General features: G+C 36.7%; 4 protein-coding genes across 4 annotated transcripts; 2 read left to right on the plus strand and 2 right to left on the minus strand.

The window, feature by feature from the left end:
* LOC116114399 (elongation factor 1-alpha-like) lies at positions 1-2,363 on the plus strand. The gene is made up of 3 exons (XM_031400539.1): positions 1-122; positions 597-1,079; positions 1,197-2,363. Exons 2-3 carry the CDS (start codon positions 618-620, stop codon positions 2,076-2,078), a joined length of 1,344 nt encoding a protein of 447 aa, XP_031256399.1. The 5' UTR covers positions 1-122; positions 597-617; the 3' UTR covers positions 2,079-2,363.
* Positions 2,364-2,901: 538 nt separating this feature from the next.
* LOC116114360 (protein disulfide-isomerase 5-1) lies at positions 2,902-6,477 on the minus strand. Its single transcript, XM_031400499.1, has 5 exons — positions 6,352-6,477; positions 5,831-5,889; positions 5,547-5,722; positions 3,397-3,502; positions 2,902-3,216 (listed from the first exon to the last, which is right to left on the minus strand). The coding sequence occupies exons 1-4, from the start codon at positions 6,475-6,477 to the stop codon at positions 3,408-3,410; spliced, it is 456 nt and encodes a 151-aa protein (XP_031256359.1). The 3' UTR covers positions 2,902-3,216; positions 3,397-3,407.
* Positions 6,478-11,308: 4,831 nt separating this feature from the next.
* LOC116114398 (elongation factor 1-alpha-like) lies at positions 11,309-13,773 on the plus strand. Its single transcript, XM_031400538.1, has 3 exons — positions 11,309-11,433; positions 11,997-12,479; positions 12,599-13,773. Exons 2-3 carry the CDS (start codon positions 12,018-12,020, stop codon positions 13,478-13,480), a joined length of 1,344 nt encoding a protein of 447 aa, XP_031256398.1. The 5' UTR covers positions 11,309-11,433; positions 11,997-12,017; the 3' UTR covers positions 13,481-13,773.
* A 1,551-nt stretch (positions 13,774-15,324) lies between these two features.
* On the minus strand, positions 15,325-17,257 carry LOC116114455 (vicilin-like seed storage protein At2g28490). The gene is made up of 5 exons (XM_031400602.1): positions 16,865-17,257; positions 16,580-16,761; positions 16,392-16,472; positions 15,901-16,296; positions 15,325-15,818 (listed from the first exon to the last, which is right to left on the minus strand). The coding sequence occupies exons 1-5, from the start codon at positions 17,235-17,237 to the stop codon at positions 15,333-15,335; spliced, it is 1,518 nt and encodes a 505-aa protein (XP_031256462.1). The 5' UTR covers positions 17,238-17,257; the 3' UTR covers positions 15,325-15,332.
* Positions 17,258-19,329: the final 2,072 nt, after the last annotated feature.

A 19,329-nucleotide genomic window follows, 5' to 3' on the forward strand; every position in this document is an offset into this window, starting at 1 on the left:
CAGCACTCTGGTCAATCTCTTTATAAAAACCACACTCTTCTTTCCTTACACCCTTCTTGCACACTCTCTCCGATTCGTCAAGTTCTAGACTGCGAGAGATTCCTAGCAACTTCCATTCTCAGGTTCAGATCTCTCTCCTTATTTTATACTAGTTTTGATATTTTTAAATGATCAAATATGGAAATGTTCTGAGTTAATATCGTAGAATTTAAATTTTGTAAGTTGAATTTTCATTATAAATTAGTCGATATGATTTATGTGTTTCTGATTTTTTGTTTATTTGTTAGATGGGTGGTTAATTTTGTGTTCTTTGTGATTTAACTATCACATGCTAAATGTATATCAAGTATGCTTATTTTATACTCATTTCATTTTTTCTAATCAAATGCTGAATTTTTATTTGGTGCTGAGATTTTGATATATTGTCTGATAAGATATTTTCCTGAACATTTGGTCTTTAACTAGTGGATTCACTTATCGGTAAATTTTTAGATTGATTTGGATTATTTATTTATTACTTGGTTATTTTTCTGTTTATTCCTTATTAGGAACCACATATTGATGGCTTTCTTTTTGTTTTTGTTCATTTCTTCCAGCTTTTGTTATAAATCTTGAAAATGGGTAAGGAGAAGGTTCACATCAACATTGTGGTTATTGGCCATGTCGACTCCGGAAAGTCAACCACCACTGGACACTTGATCTACAAGCTTGGAGGTATTGACAAGCGTGTGATCGAGAGGTTTGAGAAAGAGGCTGCTGAAATGAACAAGAGGTCATTCAAGTATGCCTGGGTGCTTGACAAACTCAAGGCTGAGCGTGAACGTGGTATCACCATTGATATTGCCTTGTGGAAGTTTGAGACGACCAAGTACTACTGCACTGTCATTGATGCTCCTGGACATCGTGACTTTATCAAGAACATGATCACCGGTACCTCACAGGCTGACTGTGCCGTCCTTATCATTGACTCCACCACTGGTGGTTTTGAAGCTGGTATTTCCAAGGACGGTCAAACTCGTGAGCATGCCCTTCTTGCTTTTACCCTTGGTGTCAAGCAGATGATCTGCTGCTGTAACAAGGTTAGCTAAACATGAGTTTAATCACTGCGGTTGTAAGCTGTATACTTCTTAGTTTATTTTGCTTTTAATCGTAGTCCGGGATTGGAACTTATGTTGATTTTGTGCAATTCATTTTAGATGGATGCCACAACCCCAAAATACTCCAAGGCAAGGTATGATGAAATCGTGAAGGAAGTCTCTTCCTACCTGAAGAAGGTTGGGTACAACCCTGACAAGATCCCCTTTGTCCCCATCTCTGGTTTTGAGGGTGATAACATGATTGAGAGGTCTACCAACCTTGACTGGTACAAGGGGCCAACCCTCCTTGAGGCTCTTGATCAAATCAATGAGCCCAAGAGGCCCACAGACAAACCCCTCCGTCTGCCACTTCAGGACGTGTACAAGATTGGTGGTATTGGAACTGTCCCAGTGGGTCGTATCGAAACTGGGGTCCTCAAGCCTGGTATGGTTGTTACATTTGGCCCCACTGGACTGACCACTGAAGTTAAGTCTGTTGAGATGCACCATGAAGCTCTCCAGGAGGCTCTTCCTGGTGACAATGTGGGTTTCAACGTTAAGAATGTTGCTGTCAAGGATCTCAAGCGTGGTTTTGTTGCATCTAACTCCAAGGATGATCCTGCCAAGGAGGCTGCTAACTTCACCTCTCAGGTCATCATCATGAACCACCCTGGCCAGATTGGTAACGGTTATGCTCCAGTGCTTGACTGCCACACCTCCCACATTGCTGTCAAGTTCTCTGAGATCTTGACCAAGATTGACAGACGATCTGGTAAGGAGCTTGAGAAGGAGCCCAAGTTCTTGAAGAATGGTGATGCTGGTATGATTAAGATGATTCCCACCAAGCCTATGGTTGTTGAGACTTTCTCAGAGTACCCACCACTTGGTCGTTTTGCTGTTAGGGACATGAGGCAGACTGTGGCCGTTGGTGTCATCAAGAATGTTGAGAAGAAGGATCCATCAGGTGCCAAGGTCACCAAGTCTGCAGCAAAGAAGAAGTGAGATGTTTTGGAGGTCTACCGTAGCTAGGCTTGTATTCTGAATTTTGTTAATTTGGGTCTGTTTTTGTTTAATTTTGTTGTTTTGTGGACAGCGTTTATATGCATGCTTCCATTACATAACCGGTAGAGTTGAGCATTTGGCTATTATCTGGGTGCTCAATTTTGCTGTGATGGAAGTCGGGATTTTCTGTTTCTTTATTGGGTTTCTAAGATAGCTTTAAAATTAGGTGTGAAGTTGAATGTCCAAACTCAATGGTTTTAATTTATTACCTAATTTTTCATTTTAGATTGAGTTTAGTTCTGTTAAAATTTTAAAGTTCTTTCTACGTAATGCTAGGAAAATTATCTTCTTAGTTCTTAGTACAGACGTTGAAATGGGTAATTACTAATTAGATGCATTTAAACCATGGCCAAGATAACACCTTGTTTGCAATAATGATTGTGTTATGTTTTTCTGGTTAAGAAAAGTCCAAGCAATAGTTAAGAGAATCTTTCTCAGGATATTTCAGCTTATGTGTAAAGGTTTATTAACCTTTTCCATTTTTTTTTTTAAAATTGCTTTCGCGAGTTCTGGATTTTGGTTCGAGCTTTGAGGCTTCGTCTGGGTACAAAATGTGATTTAAAGGGAATTCTATATGATGGGCTGTGGTCATTTAATTTCCCTGTATACAAGTATATATTCTCCCCTGACATTATCACCATTACATTTAAAAACCTTTACAGGTGGAGGCCAACATGTGCTTGAGCGTCATCAAAACATTAATAAAAACAATACTGGAACCACGCCGTCAGAATGGCCAAAACACCTGTAATTAAATGATATTTCATTTCATATAATCAAAATTTTTAAGTCACAGCTACTTGAAATTTTAAAGAAAATCAACACAAAAATTCCCAGAAAGGGGTACTTGACTACCAGATATAAATTGTCCTTCACTACAAGATTGGTCCTTTTGTCTCTGTTAACATCCATTCTATTCAATAAATGCTTGTCATAAGGTGTAAACAAAAAACATCTATGATGAGACGTGCTGCTGTAACCCACGACTTCATGACCCAGCTAAGATGTGGAAAATAAGACCATGTGTCGTGCTGGAAAGAGCTACTCAGTATCCTGGTCTCATTACGAAGAACCACAACTGCAACAAAATGAAAACATCTAATTATCAAACAGCATATAATTAAAATTCATTTCGGTCATAGAAATCAATGTCCTAGAGTAAGGTCCATAATACTATAAAGAATTTTAGATTTCTTCAGAAAGATTTTCTCATTATGCTGCAAAATGGTAATGCACATTAAGAGATGTTGTTGTATGCCTTACAAATCATCACAATTCCTTATCACTATCAACCTCTGCTTTCATTGCAGCCTTTTCTGCTTCTTCCAGAACAAATGTTTTCAGTGATTCAACATCTCTTCGACCTGACCATTAGTAGTAAAAAAAAAAGAAAGATTATTCAGCCAATGATATTCCACAAATTTATCTATACAAAAGCATTGGCACACAGCAGTTCAATATACAAATACTTCGGCAGCAATCCCCAAATATAAGAGATGGGTATAACATCTATTCCTATTTTAAATAACACAAGGAGAACCAGAAATATTTCCACATAAAGTTTCTGCACATGAATACCAGACACACAATTCAAATATAGTCATCTAATGAACATCTTCATGTTGACATTGCAGCCAGAGAAAGTATAGCTGACAAAATCGTTTAGACGGATATGAATGCTGAAATTGATTATCAAGATTAGCTGCTTATGAATTGCCAGATGAGATTATCAAATGGTCTTAACCACCTTCAAAGCACTTTGTATCGATATAAATGCAGTACAGTGCATCTACATGGTGATTTTAATTAACAGCTGCAACAGAACAGCACCCAAACATGAGCAATGATAAAGCTCTGATTGTCTGCTCACTGAAATTAAAGAGCATGCAATAACATGACCTTTGTTCATTCATTAGAGTTGGAAATTGTTACATTCAATATTCTACTCTTTCTTCAACTATGGACAAAGACTATCTCTGTTTACTTGACCATTTAACTTACTAGTTCTGGAACATTATACATTTTACAAAACCAAAATGCATCCAATAGATATCATACTTCATGCTCCATTATGTTACTTTCCTCTCTCTCTCTCTCCTCTCCCTATATTGAATTAATTGGTCTCCAATTCATTGATGTTTTAATTATATTATAATGAGTAATTTTATTGATAAGATTAAATAAATAGACTAGCTTTTTTCTTTTCCCTTCACAGATGTATTGACATGTTCTCATATGGAGGCTAAACCACAACACAAAACTTGATGGATAAAGTAGCATGAGAAAATAAAAAACATCTACTTTTAACTGTGGCACTCAACATGGCAGTGAAATAATCATTTTTTCAAGAATGCACTATGAGACAAGAAATACCAGCAAAGTCAAGTATCTCAATCTATTCATATATTCAAGATGCCGTTGCACTTCCATTAAAAAAAAAAAAAAGACAGAGATGGAGAGAGAGAGAGATGGTTCTTTGTGCAAGTTGACTCTATCTGGTAATTTAATTAGAAAGACTATTATAGCTAAGCCGAACTAAGCAAGATCATACCGGAACGACTGAACTAATGGGGCTTCAAAATTTCAGTCATAGCTCAACTGTGAGAACAACTTGCAAAGCCTTGGACTTGTAGCACTTGGGTTCATTGATCAAATAATTTTACTGTGCAAGAGTCTTTTAATTAGCTAATTTACCAGTAATAGTCTTTTTATTTTTATTTTTTTATCAAAAGTATATAGTTGTCTCCATCATGGAACTAAAAAGGATGCAGGTGACAGAACTGTTCAGAAACAGCAGTTGTGTCCCTTCTAAGTGCCCAAGTTAGTGCATCTTTCTATTGTGTGCTTTTATGAAACTGAACTGGCACATAAGCACTCAGAAAGCTTTTGCAAATAAGATTTGGGCATCAAAATGCTTTCACAAAGAAGGGCAACAATGTCCACGTAATCCACCCATGTAAAGTTTCTTTTGCTATACCAAACTTAAGTCATCCAATTTTAAGAAAGGATTCTCTGGATTGCATTATAACTATTACTGATACCTCAAAGCATCTTATCCTTCCAGCCCCTGAAGACTCTTTATTCTCACTTTCTGGAGTCAGATTACTTAATCTTCTTAATACCCTAATTTTCCATCTAAATCAGATACTAAAACCACAAATTTTTTATTTAAATACTAATGCAACACTCCTGTGAGAGAAAAAAAAAGGTGTATATAAGTTGTAGAACCAGATAACGGTAATAGAAACAAGGCTACCAATAGCAAATAAAGATTTAACTAATGATCATCCAAAATTGAAGGCTGAGTTTGAGAGTATGTATCAGAGTGAATGGTAATAAGTATTACAGATCACATTAAATAACCAACCAAACAAACCATCTAGCAAAGGAATGAAGCTTAAACTTTACCTTGGTATTTTGCAACTTCTTCACCGTCATAAAACACCTTGAACGTAGGATAGGAATGAATGTCAGCTTTGGAGCATACAGATTTGCTTGCACCACAGTCAACTTCTCCAACCTCTATTTCATCATCTCCTTCCATTGCCTTCCCCAGGTCCTCCCATAACGTTCCCAAGTTCTTACTGAATTCCATTGTCATAGTTGTTAGTACACAAATAACATTAACAAACACATCTAAAATCAAACCTAGCCTAATCAGAGCACAGATTGACAAAGTTCAGACAATTTACCAATGCTTACACCAAGGAACACAAAATTTTACGAACCATGCGGTGTCTTTTTCCTTCACCTGCGCATAAAGAGCAAAATGAAAAAATGCAAACAACCTTCTCACTGCAGTACTACACAGTATGTTATTATTACCACCGCATTAAAGATCCCTTCTCAATTCTCTTCCCTCTTTGTTAAACCTCTATCAACATCACCTTTATTTTCTACACTGATTTTGATTACGCAATCATCATTCAATTCTGGTATCCATAATGAACTCAAAATCATGAAGAACCAACAAAAACAAAAACAAATTTGAATATAGCTACTCTCATAAAATCTACAATCAAATATCACCCGTTTTCCGAATATCCTAAATATCTCTGTATACTGAAACGTTTAAAGCCCGGCACAATTTTTCCCATCTAAATCTAATGAAAAAAAAAAAAGCATAAATGATTATATATAAAACAAAATGAAAGAAACTAATAAGTCAGAATATTAAGCAAAAGATGGTGATATGGATCTAGCATGCTGTTACCTTGTCAGAGAAAGTGTCAGGAGTTAAGGTTATGACTTCGGATTTTGTATGATTTAGGGTTAAAGTAAGCGAAAGAAGAAGAATAAATGCAGTAAGAATAAAAGATGGACTGTTTTGGTTTCTCATNCCTCTCTCTCTCTCTCCTCTCCCTATATTGAATTAATTGGTCTCCAATTCATTTATGTTTTAATTATATTATAATGAGTAATTTTATTGATAAGATTAAATAAATAGACTAGCTTTTTTCTTTTCCCTTCACAGATGTATTGACATGTTCTCATATGGAGGCTAAACCACAATACAAAACTTGATGGAATAAAGTAGCATGAGAAAATAAAAAACATCTACTTTTAACTGTGGCACTCAACATGGCAGTGAAATAATCATTTCCTCACGAATGCACTATGAGACAAGAAACACCAGCAAAGTCAAGTATCTCAATCTATTCATATATTCAAGATGCCGTTGCACTTCCATTGAAAAAAAAAAAAAGACAGAGATGGAGAGAGAGAGAGATGGTTCTTTGTGCAAGTTGAATCTATCTGGTAATTTAATTAGAAAGAATATTATAGCTAAGCCGAACTAAGCAAGATCATACCGGAACGACTGAACTAATGGGGCTTCAAAATTTCAGTCATAGCTCAACTGTGAGAACAACTTGCAAAGCCTTGGACTTGTAGCACTTGGGTTCATTGATCAAATAATTTTGCTGTGCAAGAGTCTTTTAATTAGCTAATTTACCAGTAATAGTCTTTTTATTTTTATTTTTTTATCAAAAGTATATAGTTGTCCCCATCATGGAACTAAAAAGGATGCAGGTGACAGAACTGTTCAGAAACAGCAGTTGTGTCCCTTCTAAGTGCCCAAGTTAGTGCATCTTTCTATTGTGTGCTTTTATGAAACTGATCTGGCACATAAGCACTCAGAAAGCTTTTGCAAATAAGATTTGGGCATCAAAATGCTTTCACAAAGAAGGGCAACAATGTCCACGTAATCCACCCATGTAAAGTTTCTTTTGCTATACCAAACTTAAGTCATCCAATTTTAAGAAAGGATTCTCTGGATTGCATTATAACTATTACTGATACCTCAAAGCATCTTATCCTTCCAGCCCCTGAAGACTCTTTATTCTCACTTTCTGGAGTCAGATTACTTAATCTTCTTAATACCCTAATTTTCCATCTAAATCAGATACTAAAACCACAAATTTTTTATTTAAATACTAATGCAACACTCCTGTGAGAGAAAAAAAAAGGTGTANGGGACGGACAGGTGAGTATAAGACTATGACAATTTAAGGCAATTACAAAACATATGTCAGCCATCTGACACAAATACAATCATCATGTGAAATTGTAAGGCATTTACCTAAACTACCAAATTGTCATAAATATTCATTGAATTTGTTTCAAAGTAGATATTTATTGATGGTGATTTTGACACCAATTACTCGTATGTGCAAAGTGTTAAGCCGTTCTTATAAATTACACGTGAATGATTGGAATAATCGAATGTAAAGACCAAATAATAAATGAGAGATGGTTTCTTAAAGTGGTTCGGATGTTTAAAACGAATTCTACGTCTACTGTTTCTTTTATATATGAGAGATTACAAGAGGTCGCGTATAGCGAACAACGAGCAGAGGTATAATAACTTAATATTCATAGAGAATATCAAGCCAATATCTTTCTCGTAGGTCGTCTTGATTCTGAAAATAAAGATTACAATCAGAATTAGGGTTCAGGATCAGAATTCCGAAAATGAGAAGGGGAGTCATCTATTTATAGTAGAGGAATTCAAGATAATGATTACAAATCTGCAAATAGGTAGGTGTCGTGCAAGTCTTTCCTTGTCTCCCATTGGCTGATAACTTAGGAAATATTCTCAAATTACCTAGGGCTTGGACAAGTGCGTGGCCCTCAATCACTCATAGACAAAACCTGAATATGTTAAGTTGGTGATAGTCATACTCTTTCTGTCATGGAGCGACGTAGCAACTCCTAAATGGCGTGAAGTTTTCATGAACTCTGATTGGTGCTTGCTAACGTAAGCTAACGATAACCCTGATTTTTGAGGCTTAACAATTTTGAATATGATTTCCTCAAATATATCCCACTTAGGTAAGCACCAAACGTGGTTTAAGTTTGTTTAACTTTAAAGAAAAATTCGTAATTGTATAAAATATTTTATAACTGGGATTTGATTACATAAATTTGTATAAAAGGAAATTCATGTTTGTGTTTATATAAATTTGTAATTGTATAAAATATTTTATAACGGGAATTGCTACCTTACGCCAATTCAATTCGATTCCTAAACTTTTGCTCATTAATTAAAGCTNATATTTTGTGGGCACCATTTAAGGTTGCGAAGAATACCTTAAAGTTTGGTTGCTTACCCTTCAAGTTTGGGATATTCCCCATTTAAGGTTGCGAAGAATACCTTAAAGTTTGGTTGCTTACCCTTCAAGTTTGGGATATTCCTAGATTCTCCTGAAAATAGTAGTTACCAGCAAATCCATTATTCCCATTTTTCGCTGACTACTCAGACGATTAAACAATGAGCATTTAATATCTTTGATTATTCCATTTGGAGTAAACAACTTTTTCCCACCCGAGGTTTGCTATAATGACACTTTCTCACTCAAAAGTTTCAAAATACCATTTGTCCACTCAAAGTTTATATTCTGTAAATACTTAGAATATACTTCACTTTCTCAGCCAATGTTCGGCGAGTTATCAGGAGTCAAAGTAAAAAGGGTTTTGTATATTTGAGGCCAATGAATCGAATGGTAGTGATCCATTGAATATTCGTCACTGAAATCAACAGAAAATCAGCTAAAAATAAAAAACATTAACTTTGCGATGATCAAAAATTGATGAGAAATCAGGTGTTAGAGTGAGAGAAGTTTTATAGAGAGGAGATCGGAGGTTCAAATGGTGGTGACGGAGAGAATTTTCATTGTAAGAATCGACTTTGGGTAGTAATGAAATATTAACTTTGGATAGAAAAGTAGTATTTTAAAACTTTTTGGGTAGGAAAGTGTTATTAAGTCGTTTACTATTCCATTTGACATAAAACTTAACAGAGTACATAAGAATAATATTGCACTAACAACCTTTTCTCACAAACTTTCTCTCACAATCTTGACGTGACAGCTCGTAATTAGTCAGTTTATAATGGGTCCCACATGGGTCATGTATGAGTTTCACTAATTAATTATAAACTGCCACGTCAGGGTTGTGAGAAAAAATTTGTAAGAGAGGATTATTAATGTAGTATTACTCATTAAATATTTCCCCTCGACTATTTTTCTGAAAAGAAGTTTTGAAATGTTATTTATGATATATCTTAAAAATTTTACTTCATCATTTCTATTTATTAAAATCATATTTTCATAAGTTTACTATTANTTGTAATTGTATAAAATATTTTATAACGGGAATTGCTACCTTACGCCAATTCAATTCGATTCCTAAACTTTTGCTCATTAATTAAAGCTTGCCATGTGGCAATATTATTTCATCAAAGAAAGGTAATTGCGGGTTATTACTTAAAAGTTAATTCGAAATATTTAATAAATAAGAATGAGTTATAATTCATTAATTCTATGTTAAAGTTTTCTAATTGGGTGTTAATAGTTTCAAATCTCTCATTATGGATATAATTCAACTTTGGATAATTTTAACGTAAATTAAGCAATGTCAAATTCTAAAAATGACCCGAGACTACAGGTTTCTATATATTTAAAATAAAAAATATGTTAATTTATTTAAATTCTTAGAAATAGAAAAATATAATTTTTAATTTAAGAATATTAAGTTTGATGTTAACAATTTCAAGTATACTGGTATTAATATCAAAATCGTATTAATTGTTTTTTTAATATTTATAGTTTCATTTATAATATTGTGAGTTTAAAATATATTATTTTAAGTTTCAAATATTATTCAACTATTTATAGGTTTTAAGTGTGTTGCCGTAACCCGTAAAACTCGGTATTATGAGTTTCATGTATATTATCCAAGGTTTCAAGTACTAGGTATAGATATTAAATAAATATTAAAATTTTCAAGCGTGACATTATAAGTTTCACTTAAAATCATAAGTAACAATTTGAAAATCAATTAACTTGGTCCAATTTGGGATTCTATAATTTTCAAGTTAACTATTTATGGCTTATTAATAATAATTAGTTTAAACAAATTTATTGCATTTTATAACTTCACCTCTAAAATTGTCATGCTCTTTAAATCATATGAGTTATGTAAGTGTAGTAAATTCGATTATATTATTATAAATATGATAACCATAGTTAACATATTTTAATTCATAAAATAGTTTTATAATAAATTATTATCCTTAATTTATTTAAATAATATTTAGGCGGTAGATGAATTTCTCACAAATTAAATGGCTTCAATTTTGTTCATACTACATTATGTAGTATGACTCAACAAACAACATCAAGGGGTTTGTCTGATGGTTAAGAAAGTTTGTTTTATTCATTGACTTTTTTGGTTCAAATTACCTTAGAACATTGGGTTTGTAAGGTATTTAATGAACCCCGAAAATTAGTCAAATTTTGACAAACTGGCTCGGACATCCCGATCATTTTATATATATATATATATCATTCTTCTTATCTAGACATGATCAAATTAAAATCCAAAAAATTCTCTTAACTATTGATCAGTACTTACTACTAGTGAAAAGTCACTTTTGCCCTAAAAACCGTTTGGATTTCAATAGCTATAGTTTGTTTCAACTTTCAAGGGGGGCATGTGGGAGTTTTTGAAATTGGAGGACCTACGGAGGCCGTAGGGGTTAAATGACCCGAAAATGAAGACATCCATCCGAAAATGAAGACATCCATCCGACATGCAGCCTGATATTTTTCACCGTTGGATCTTGTTTATGTTATCCAACGGTGGAGAGTAAAACCCTAAACGCCATACGGACACTGGCCAATCTCTTTATAAAACCACAACCTTCCCTCATTTCGAACACACTCTCTTTCTGCTTCTTCAAGGTCAGGGCGGCGAGAGAGATCCATTACAATTTCGTTTATCTTTCTGAAAGGTTCAGATCTCTCTCCTTCTTTAGCTTGATTTAAAGTGTATATCTTTGTATGTGCCTTGTATAATTTATCAGATGATTTTTGAAGTTTGTGAGTGTGCTTTTAGTTTTGGATTCAAATGTTTATTGTTTGAAAGTGAGTTAATATCTTAGAATTTAGATCTTATAATGTTCACTCTAGATGAGTCGATGATTATTGCATGTTTTTTATTTGTGTCATTAGTTGGATATGTTGTTAATTTGATTTTCTTGATTTAAACATAACCCGCTCATATCTGTATGTGTATCTATCTTATTCATGTTAAGTTTGAATAGTTTTTAAAACTGAAGGCTCACCATAGAAAGGGTGAATTCGGTAATGAGATTTTGATATACTGTCCTTTTTATAGGATGATAAGGCATAGTCTAATAAGCTGTCATACATTGTTGGTCTTGATCTAGTGGGTACCGATTGTTTCATCGCGTGGTCAACTTTTAGTATGATTTGGATTTCTTTATTAGTAATTGGTTTGTTTGAGGGTTTGCTTTCTGAATTCTGAACTTGTGTTTTTGTTCTGTTGTATCAGTTTTTGTTATCAATCTTTAATATGGGTAAGGAGAAGGTTCACATCAACATTGTGGTCATTGGCCATGTCGACTCCGGAAAGTCAACCACCACCGGTCACTTGATCTACAAGCTTGGAGGTATTGACAAGCGTGTGATTGAGAGGTTTGAGAAGGAGGCTGCTGAAATGAACAAGAGGTCATTCAAGTATGCCTGGGTGCTTGACAAACTCAAGGCCGAGCGTGAGCGTGGTATCACCATTGATATTGCCTTGTGGAAGTTTGAGACGACCAGGTACTACTGCACTGTCATTGATGCTCCCGGACATCGTGACTTTATCAAGAACATGATCACTGGTACCTCACAGGCTGACTGCGCTGTTCTTATCATCGACTCCACCACTGGTGGTTTTGAAGCTGGTATTTCCAAGGACGGACAGACTCGTGAGCATGCCTTGCTTGCTTTTACCCTTGGTGTCAAGCAGATGATTTGCTGTTGTAACAAGGTTAGCTTTACATAAGTTTAATTACTGTGGTTGTAAGCTGTATGGTGCTTAATTGATTTTGCTTTTTAAATCTTAGTCTGGGATTGGAACTTATGTTGATTTTGTGCAATTCATTTTAGATGGATGCCACTACCCCCAAGTACTCCAAGGCCAGGTACGATGAAATCGTGAAGGAAGTCTCTTCCTACCTGAAGAAGGTCGGGTACAACCCTGACAAGATCCCCTTTGTCCCCATCTCTGGTTTTGAGGGTGACAACATGATTGAGAGGTCTACCAACCTCGACTGGTACAAGGGTCCAACCCTCCTTGAGGCTCTTGATCAAATCAATGAGCCCAAGAGGCCCTCAGACAAGCCCCTGCGTCTTCCACTTCAGGATGTGTACAAGATTGGTGGTATTGGAACTGTACCAGTGGGTCGTGTGGAAACCGGTGTCCTCAAGCCTGGTATGGTTGTTACATTTGGCCCCACTGGACTGACCACTGAAGTTAAGTCCGTTGAGATGCACCATGAAGCTCTCCAGGAGGCTCTTCCTGGTGACAATGTGGGTTTCAACGTTAAGAATGTTGCTGTCAAGGATCTCAAGCGTGGTTTTGTTGCTTCTAACTCCAAGGATGATCCTGCCAAGGGGGCTGCTAACTTCACCTCTCAGGTCATCATCATGAACCACCCTGGCCAGATTGGTAATGGATATGCCCCAGTGCTCGACTGCCACACCTCCCACATTGCTGTTAAGTTCTCTGAGATCTTGACCAAGATTGACAGACGATCTGGCAAGGAGCTTGAGAAGGAGCCCAAGTTCTTGAAGAATGGTGATGCTGGGTTCGTTAAGATGGTTCCAACCAAGCCCATGGTTGTCGAGACATTCTCTGAGTACCCTCCCCTTGGTCGTTTTGCTGTTAGGGACATGCGTCAGACAGTGGCTGTTGGTGTCATCAAGAGTGTCGACAAGAAGGACCCATCAGGTGCCAAGGTCACCAAATCTGCAGCTAAGAAGAAGTGAGGTGTTTTGGAGGTCTATGGTAGCTAGGCGTATTTTCTGTTCTGTTTAATGTTGTTTTTGTGGACAGTTTTTATATCCATATCCATTACAGTACCGCTAAAGTTGAGCAGTTGGATATCATCTGGTGCTCAACTGGTTGTGATGGAAGTCGGGATTTGCTTTTCTTGATTTGGTTTTATAGGCTTTAAAATGAGTTCTTGTGTTACTGAACCAAATCCCAAAATGTTAAAACATCATGGTTTCAATTTGATAGCTAATGCTGCATTGCTAAATTGAGTTATTTAGTTTTGTTAGAGGTAAGAGCCCGAGTCCTGAAATTTTGTATTAATTCAATGCCCCGGTACGGTCTCTTTTGGTAAGGTACTTGTTCTACTCGGAAATTGATCTCTTCAAAATTGATCTTAGTAAAAGATGCAGTAGCCTTTTGCAACAGCTTGCTCTTTGTGAGCTCTTTCGAGTGAACTGTGGTTCTCTTATTTTTGCTACTACGACCGCTTGAATGGGCATAGTCATGAAACCTCGGTCCTACTGTATAATATATGTCCACTCGGAGCTCCCAAACATAACCATCTGTAAGCATTTCCTGATGATTGGTTGCGACGCTTGGGCATCATCGGTCATTGATCGTACACAATTTCTTCTTGAATAAAGTAGTGCTAGAACCTCGGCTACATCGCAAGTAAGACTGCAATCTCGGCTACAATGACAAATACGGCTAAGACGTGAAATAGATGCAGAAGGAAAAACCACCGTTAATTGGTTTGATAGTAAACAAACGAAAAGAAATTATATAAACTCTTGATTTTGAGTTTTCACGGGTCTTAATAGGTGGTCATTTAGGAGCTTATTTGGCCATTAATTTCAGACTTTAAAAGATTAGTAGAAATATGTGTAAACTATAACCATTTTAGTCATTAACATCCAAACATTCGTGGTTTCGCAAAAAGTAGCACAACTGTCAACACAATACAAAAAAAATCTAATTATTAAACAAAATATAATAAAATAATTTTCGGGTCATGAAAATCATTTTCCTAGAGCAATGTCAATAATAATGGGGAGAATATGGCAAAAAGAGTTTGCAAAACAAAAGGGTTCAGATTGCTTCACAGTGATTTTCGCATGTACTTCCATTATGCTACTAGTGGAAATGCACATTAAGAGATGTTGCTTATACGTGACAAATCATCATTACTGTACTTTTTATCACTATCAAGTACCAACCTCTGGCTTTCATTGCAGCCTTTCCGCTTCTTCCAAAACAATTATTTTTACTGATTCAATATCCCTTTGGACCTAACCATCTGTAGATTATGAAGATAATTCAGCGATCGACATTCCACAGTATGCTTTCCGACGCAGCTGTTCAATTAATGTACAATTTTTTTTTATGTCAACTTAACTAATCTTTTAGGACTTTAAAACTATTCCCGTGGCCCTAAAACTATCGTTCATATAAAATTTCTAATGATTATTCCTATTAAGAACCAAAAAAAGACTTGAATTTATGACCTCTTAAATAATACATTCAACATTCAAGATTCCTAGTCCCACCTCTTTGGATGTCACCCAAAGGTGGTTAATGTACAATTAGTGTTGCAATAGATTTTAATTTGACCATTCATTCATACCATTAGACACTGAAAACTGAAAATGCTAACTGCGAACAGGAGTACTGCAGTTTATTCACAATTCAAAACTCATGATTTATAAACAAACCATGAAACCGAAATTAAACAACAAATAAAAAAAAAAAAAAAAGAAAAAAAAGACAAGAACTAGACACTACAAAAGATCTTCTACAAAACAAACTTTCTAGCCGATCATCATCTTATTCACCTCCAGAGCTTCCTTAATCAAACCCCATGATCATGTCATTACCGAAGTTCCTGACCATATTCGGCAACTTCCCAAACTTGGCCGCTATCTTCTTTTCATACTTGTCCGTCTTATCTGGTGGTGCCGCTGCTGCAGTAGGCAATATAACAGCTTCACTTTGTGCATCGGTGAAGTTTCTAATCCGGTCCTCGCTCACTCCGAAAGAAGCCGCGAGCTCAGGGTTAGGCAGAGTCCGAAGAAGTGAGCTCGCACCTACCAGGAACTGTGGCCTGTTCTTCCGTGCTGAGGTTGTGAATCCAAAAAACTCAAACGGCCCTGTTCTTGATGCGATTTGGCAGAATGCAAAGTACCTCGGCACCCAAAACACATCGCCTTCTTTCACTTTTGCGTCCAAAGCTGAGCTTCCGTTTGGATACACTATTTGAATTCTTCCTGATCCTCTTAGTACAACCCCATATTCAGTAGCAGTTGGATTCACATGTGGTGCCATCATCGATCCCTGCAATAGAAAGAATCAATTGAAGTGTAACATTCAGGACAATGTGAGTATTCATTTATATACTATCTGAATTTCTCATTACCGCTGTAAGATTAACCAGATAAACACCAATGCCGGAATGTTTAAGAGGTTTATAATCAGACCCATCAAGAGCAACACTCCATCCATAGTTGTTCTTGAAGTCAGGGCGTCTTTTGTAGATGTTGTATGCGTCTGGGGATCTACGGGTTGCTCTGGTATCCTTCCTATCTTCGGCTCCGAATACCGAGTTCAAGAGTTTCCTCCACGACCAAGTTTTTTGTTCTTGTTCTTGTGGCTCTTGTTGGAACTCCACCATTCTCTTTAGGTGTTGTAGTCTCTCTTGCTCTTTCAGTTGCAAGAATTTTGACCACATGCTTGGCGCATGAGAATCAGATATGTACACAATTGGACCATCTTGTTGCCTGTTTAAGATATCCTCCACTTCGTCGCTGCTGACCTGTGATGAAATTCAGTATGTTTAATTTCTCGTAACAATAGAAGTCGCCATAGATAAGTGAAATAGTTGCTAATAAAGCAAGTAAATTAGCTTACATTAAAAGCATTTGAAAGTGTTTCGTGGCCGAATCCAGCTAGAATAGACGTGGGATATGATCCTCCACCGATGAAGAAAGACTGCGGATTACAGAAAAAAGTATCAGAACTTCTGAATGAGCAAATTAATTCGGACAAATTATACTGTTATGTGATTATTGAACTTATACTAAGTAAATTTCAAGTACCTGGAAAGCTCTCAATCCCAAACTCTCAGATGGGTCAATGCTGCAAATGATATGAAGCTTCTGTCCTTCCCCCGTGTTCACCAAATAGAATGCTGAACCGGCCGGAATACGGAACACGTCACCAACCTTCAATGTCTTTTCCACCAGGTCATCTTTGTAGATGCATCCAACTCTGGCTTCCCCTGCAACCAATTTCACATGTATATCACATCAGCTGCCATCATTTAGTACTTTTTTAGCCTTTTCTTAGCTGAAAAGGAAGGTAAAATAGAGAATGTTGCATACCTCTGCGAACGAAGAGGATCAAATTTGAGTCAATATACTGAGGAATGAAGAGACTCTTGGGCTCCATAGAAACGAACCCAATATGCATCGGCCTGTCCACAATTCTTCCTCCAACACTAGTTATGACACGCACATCACCAGCCTCAGTCTTCACTACACGCTTTGCGTCTTGCAACAAGAACCTTTCCTCTCCACGACCTGATCTTTCATCTTCTTCTTCTTCACCACCCCTCTCCTCTCTCTCCCTCTCTCTCTCCCATTCTCTTTCCGGCTTCCAATCTTCATCCTCATCTTCATCTCTATACCCCATTGTCATGGTCAGCGCATGACTGAAAACCAGCACTAACAGCAAAAAAGTGACCAGATTTCTCATAGCTTAGCAGTTTGATTTTGATGATGATGAGATTGTGTTTAGTGTGCTGGAAATGCAAAAGTGGTAGGTGTTTATAAAGAAAGAAGGAGAAGAGTAGACAGAGATACGTGTCTTTCATGCAGAGTTTGTGGGATTGGTGGCAGATTTTTGTTTAGACACAGTTGAGTTCTGGTGAGAAATATTCGATCAGTTTGTGACAAAGTCTTGCTGGAAGACTCATCGTTTTCTCTTCTTTGGAATTTTGTATCTAGTTTTAGTTATTACGTTCATAATCTGCCTAAGTCCTAAAATCCTTTTAACAGAACGGATAATATTTAATAATATTTGTTCTTACTTTACTTACATTATCTGAAAATATCGGTAATGTTTTTTTTTTTTTATTCAGTGAGGGTGTCCAAACTAATTTGTACGCATAAAAAATAAAAAATAAAATAAAATAAAATAATGTTAATGTTAATACACACTCATGTGATTACTCGGATGATCTTCATACGGACGCCAATCATCACATTATAAATTCCGTAAATCTTAATTTGCCTTACAACAACACTATGGACACCGTAAAAATTACACCGAAATTGTGTATTGGCCTACGTGTATTAGTCGTGTGAATTTTTTTTCAATTCTTTTCTAGTGAACGGCCGTTCACTCACATGGACCCCCGTCCATATTATATGGACGGGGGTCCATATACTAGGGACGGACGTCCCCATTTAAAGGACGCCTGTCCCTGAATAAAATACAATAAAATTTTTTTTATAAATATTAGGGACGGCCGTTCATCCGTTATGGACGGCCGTCCCTTCATTTTGGACGGGCGTCCGCTTAACCAAAATATGAAAATAAAAAAAGAAAAACTTTAGGGACGGCCGTCCCAACGTACGTTTTAAAAAAAAAAAAATTTCTTAAAATAACTCTTCTTCTTCGTCCATAGCTTTTGGTTTTTGATTCTGCACTGCATTTTATCGCTAACCCAGTAAGCTTTTCTTGTTTTGTCACCTTTTTCTTTGTTTACTTTCATCTTTTTGAGCTTCTACATTGTCTGGTTTCTTGTGACAGAAGAGGAGAACTTTAGTTGACATGGAGGGAAACAATGGAGTGCTAATGAAGGAAAATAAAGAACACCCCACAAATCTTTTGGAGAGGTTTTCACCTGACAGAGAAAATCCAAAGCAAAGCCAACAGTCAAATTCAGAATCTCTTCATGAACCAGACCTCAATCTTCAACTCTTTTTGGGAATTAACTTCGAGGGTGAGAACTCGCTAACAAGGTCGTCTTCAGTGGCTGGATTCATGACTCAGAGAAAGGACTCTGGGGAAGGTGAGAGAAGAGTTTTTTCATTGGAGAGGTCTTGTTCTCTGCCGGCTGAGAGAGAGCAACAGTAGAGGCTTATAAATATGAGGGAGTTGCAGGCAACGAGGAGAATTCAGGCGAAGAACAGGCTTCTGGAGAGGCAGAGGATAAGCAGGGAAAATAAAGAGAAAGAAAAGTCTAAAGCTTCCCTGCAGGAGCCAATGCTCCTTTTGCCTCCAGCTGAAATGGCTACTTGGGCCGCGACTTCGCCGGCAAAGGGCCCCCCTCTATATCAAGCTGAAAGTTTTGTGAAGCCAAAAACGGAGCCGTTTCACTTGAGTCAAAACGGGGTTGTTTTGTTTAAAGCCATTACCAAGTTTCAGCCATCAGATCAAGACAGATCCAAGGGCTGAGAACTGCTGATGACTTAGTATATAAAGAAGCCCAACAGTGACACTTAAAGGAACGCGTATTTTTGTTAATCAGAGCATTAGGGTTACAAAAGGGGGAATACACTCGGGCTAGGTTTTTCCTTCTGTTGAATCTTTCTGGGTTAGTCTGCTTTGAGTGAGAGAGGGTTGAGTTTCCTTCTAGAGGCTGGTTTGTCCTCTGTTTCTTGCAGATTGTAGAGAGGTTCTGGAGTGATTAGGCCGTAGTGGGTGGTAGTTTGTTTGAGGCAGACTTGTAACTGTGTTCTTCTTGTATTCTTTAACTGTCTCATTAGTGCAGTGGGCTTCCAGAGTTTCGGAGCTCAACGTGGATGTAGTCTATCCAAGATTGGATAGACGAACCACGGTA

This window comes from Pistacia vera, unplaced genomic scaffold (assembly GCF_008641045.1).
Source record: "Pistacia vera cultivar Batoury unplaced genomic scaffold, PisVer_v2 Contig71, whole genome shotgun sequence".
NCBI classification, from domain to species: domain Eukaryota; kingdom Viridiplantae; phylum Streptophyta; class Magnoliopsida; order Sapindales; family Anacardiaceae; genus Pistacia; species Pistacia vera.

Bases quoted from the DNA above. Each gene is read 5' to 3' on its own strand.
- LOC116114399 (XM_031400539.1), top strand. From the start codon at position 618: ATGGGTAAGGAGAAGGTTCACATCAACATTGTGGTTATTGGCCATGTC. The intron at 1,080-1,196 runs GTTAGCTAAACA...AATTCATTTTAG, and splicing joins TGATCTGCTGCTGTAACAAG to ATGGATGCCACAACCCCAAA.
- LOC116114360 (XM_031400499.1), bottom strand. From the start codon at position 6,477: ATGAGAAACCAAAACAGTCCATCTTTTATTCTTACTGCATTTATTCTT. The intron at 5,890-6,351 runs GTAACAGCATGC...CTTTATGCGCAG, and splicing joins CTGACACTTTCTCTGACAAG to GTGAAGGAAAAAGACACCGC. The intron at 3,503-5,546 runs GTAAAGTTTAAG...ACTAATGGTCAG, and splicing joins AGAAGTTGCAAAATACCAAG to GTCGAAGAGATGTTGAATCA.
- LOC116114398 (XM_031400538.1), top strand. From the start codon at position 12,018: ATGGGTAAGGAGAAGGTTCACATCAACATTGTGGTCATTGGCCATGTC. The intron at 12,480-12,598 runs GTTAGCTTTACA...AATTCATTTTAG, and splicing joins TGATTTGCTGTTGTAACAAG to ATGGATGCCACTACCCCCAA.
- LOC116114455 (XM_031400602.1), bottom strand. From the start codon at position 17,237: ATGAGAAATCTGGTCACTTTTTTGCTGTTAGTGCTGGTTTTCAGTCAT. The intron at 16,473-16,579 runs GTACTTGAAATT...TGTAATCCGCAG, and splicing joins TGGGATTGAGAGCTTTCCAG to TCTTTCTTCATCGGTGGAGG. The intron at 15,819-15,900 runs GTAATGAGAAAT...TTTCTATTGCAG, and splicing joins ATCTGGTTAATCTTACAGCG to GGATCGATGATGGCACCACA.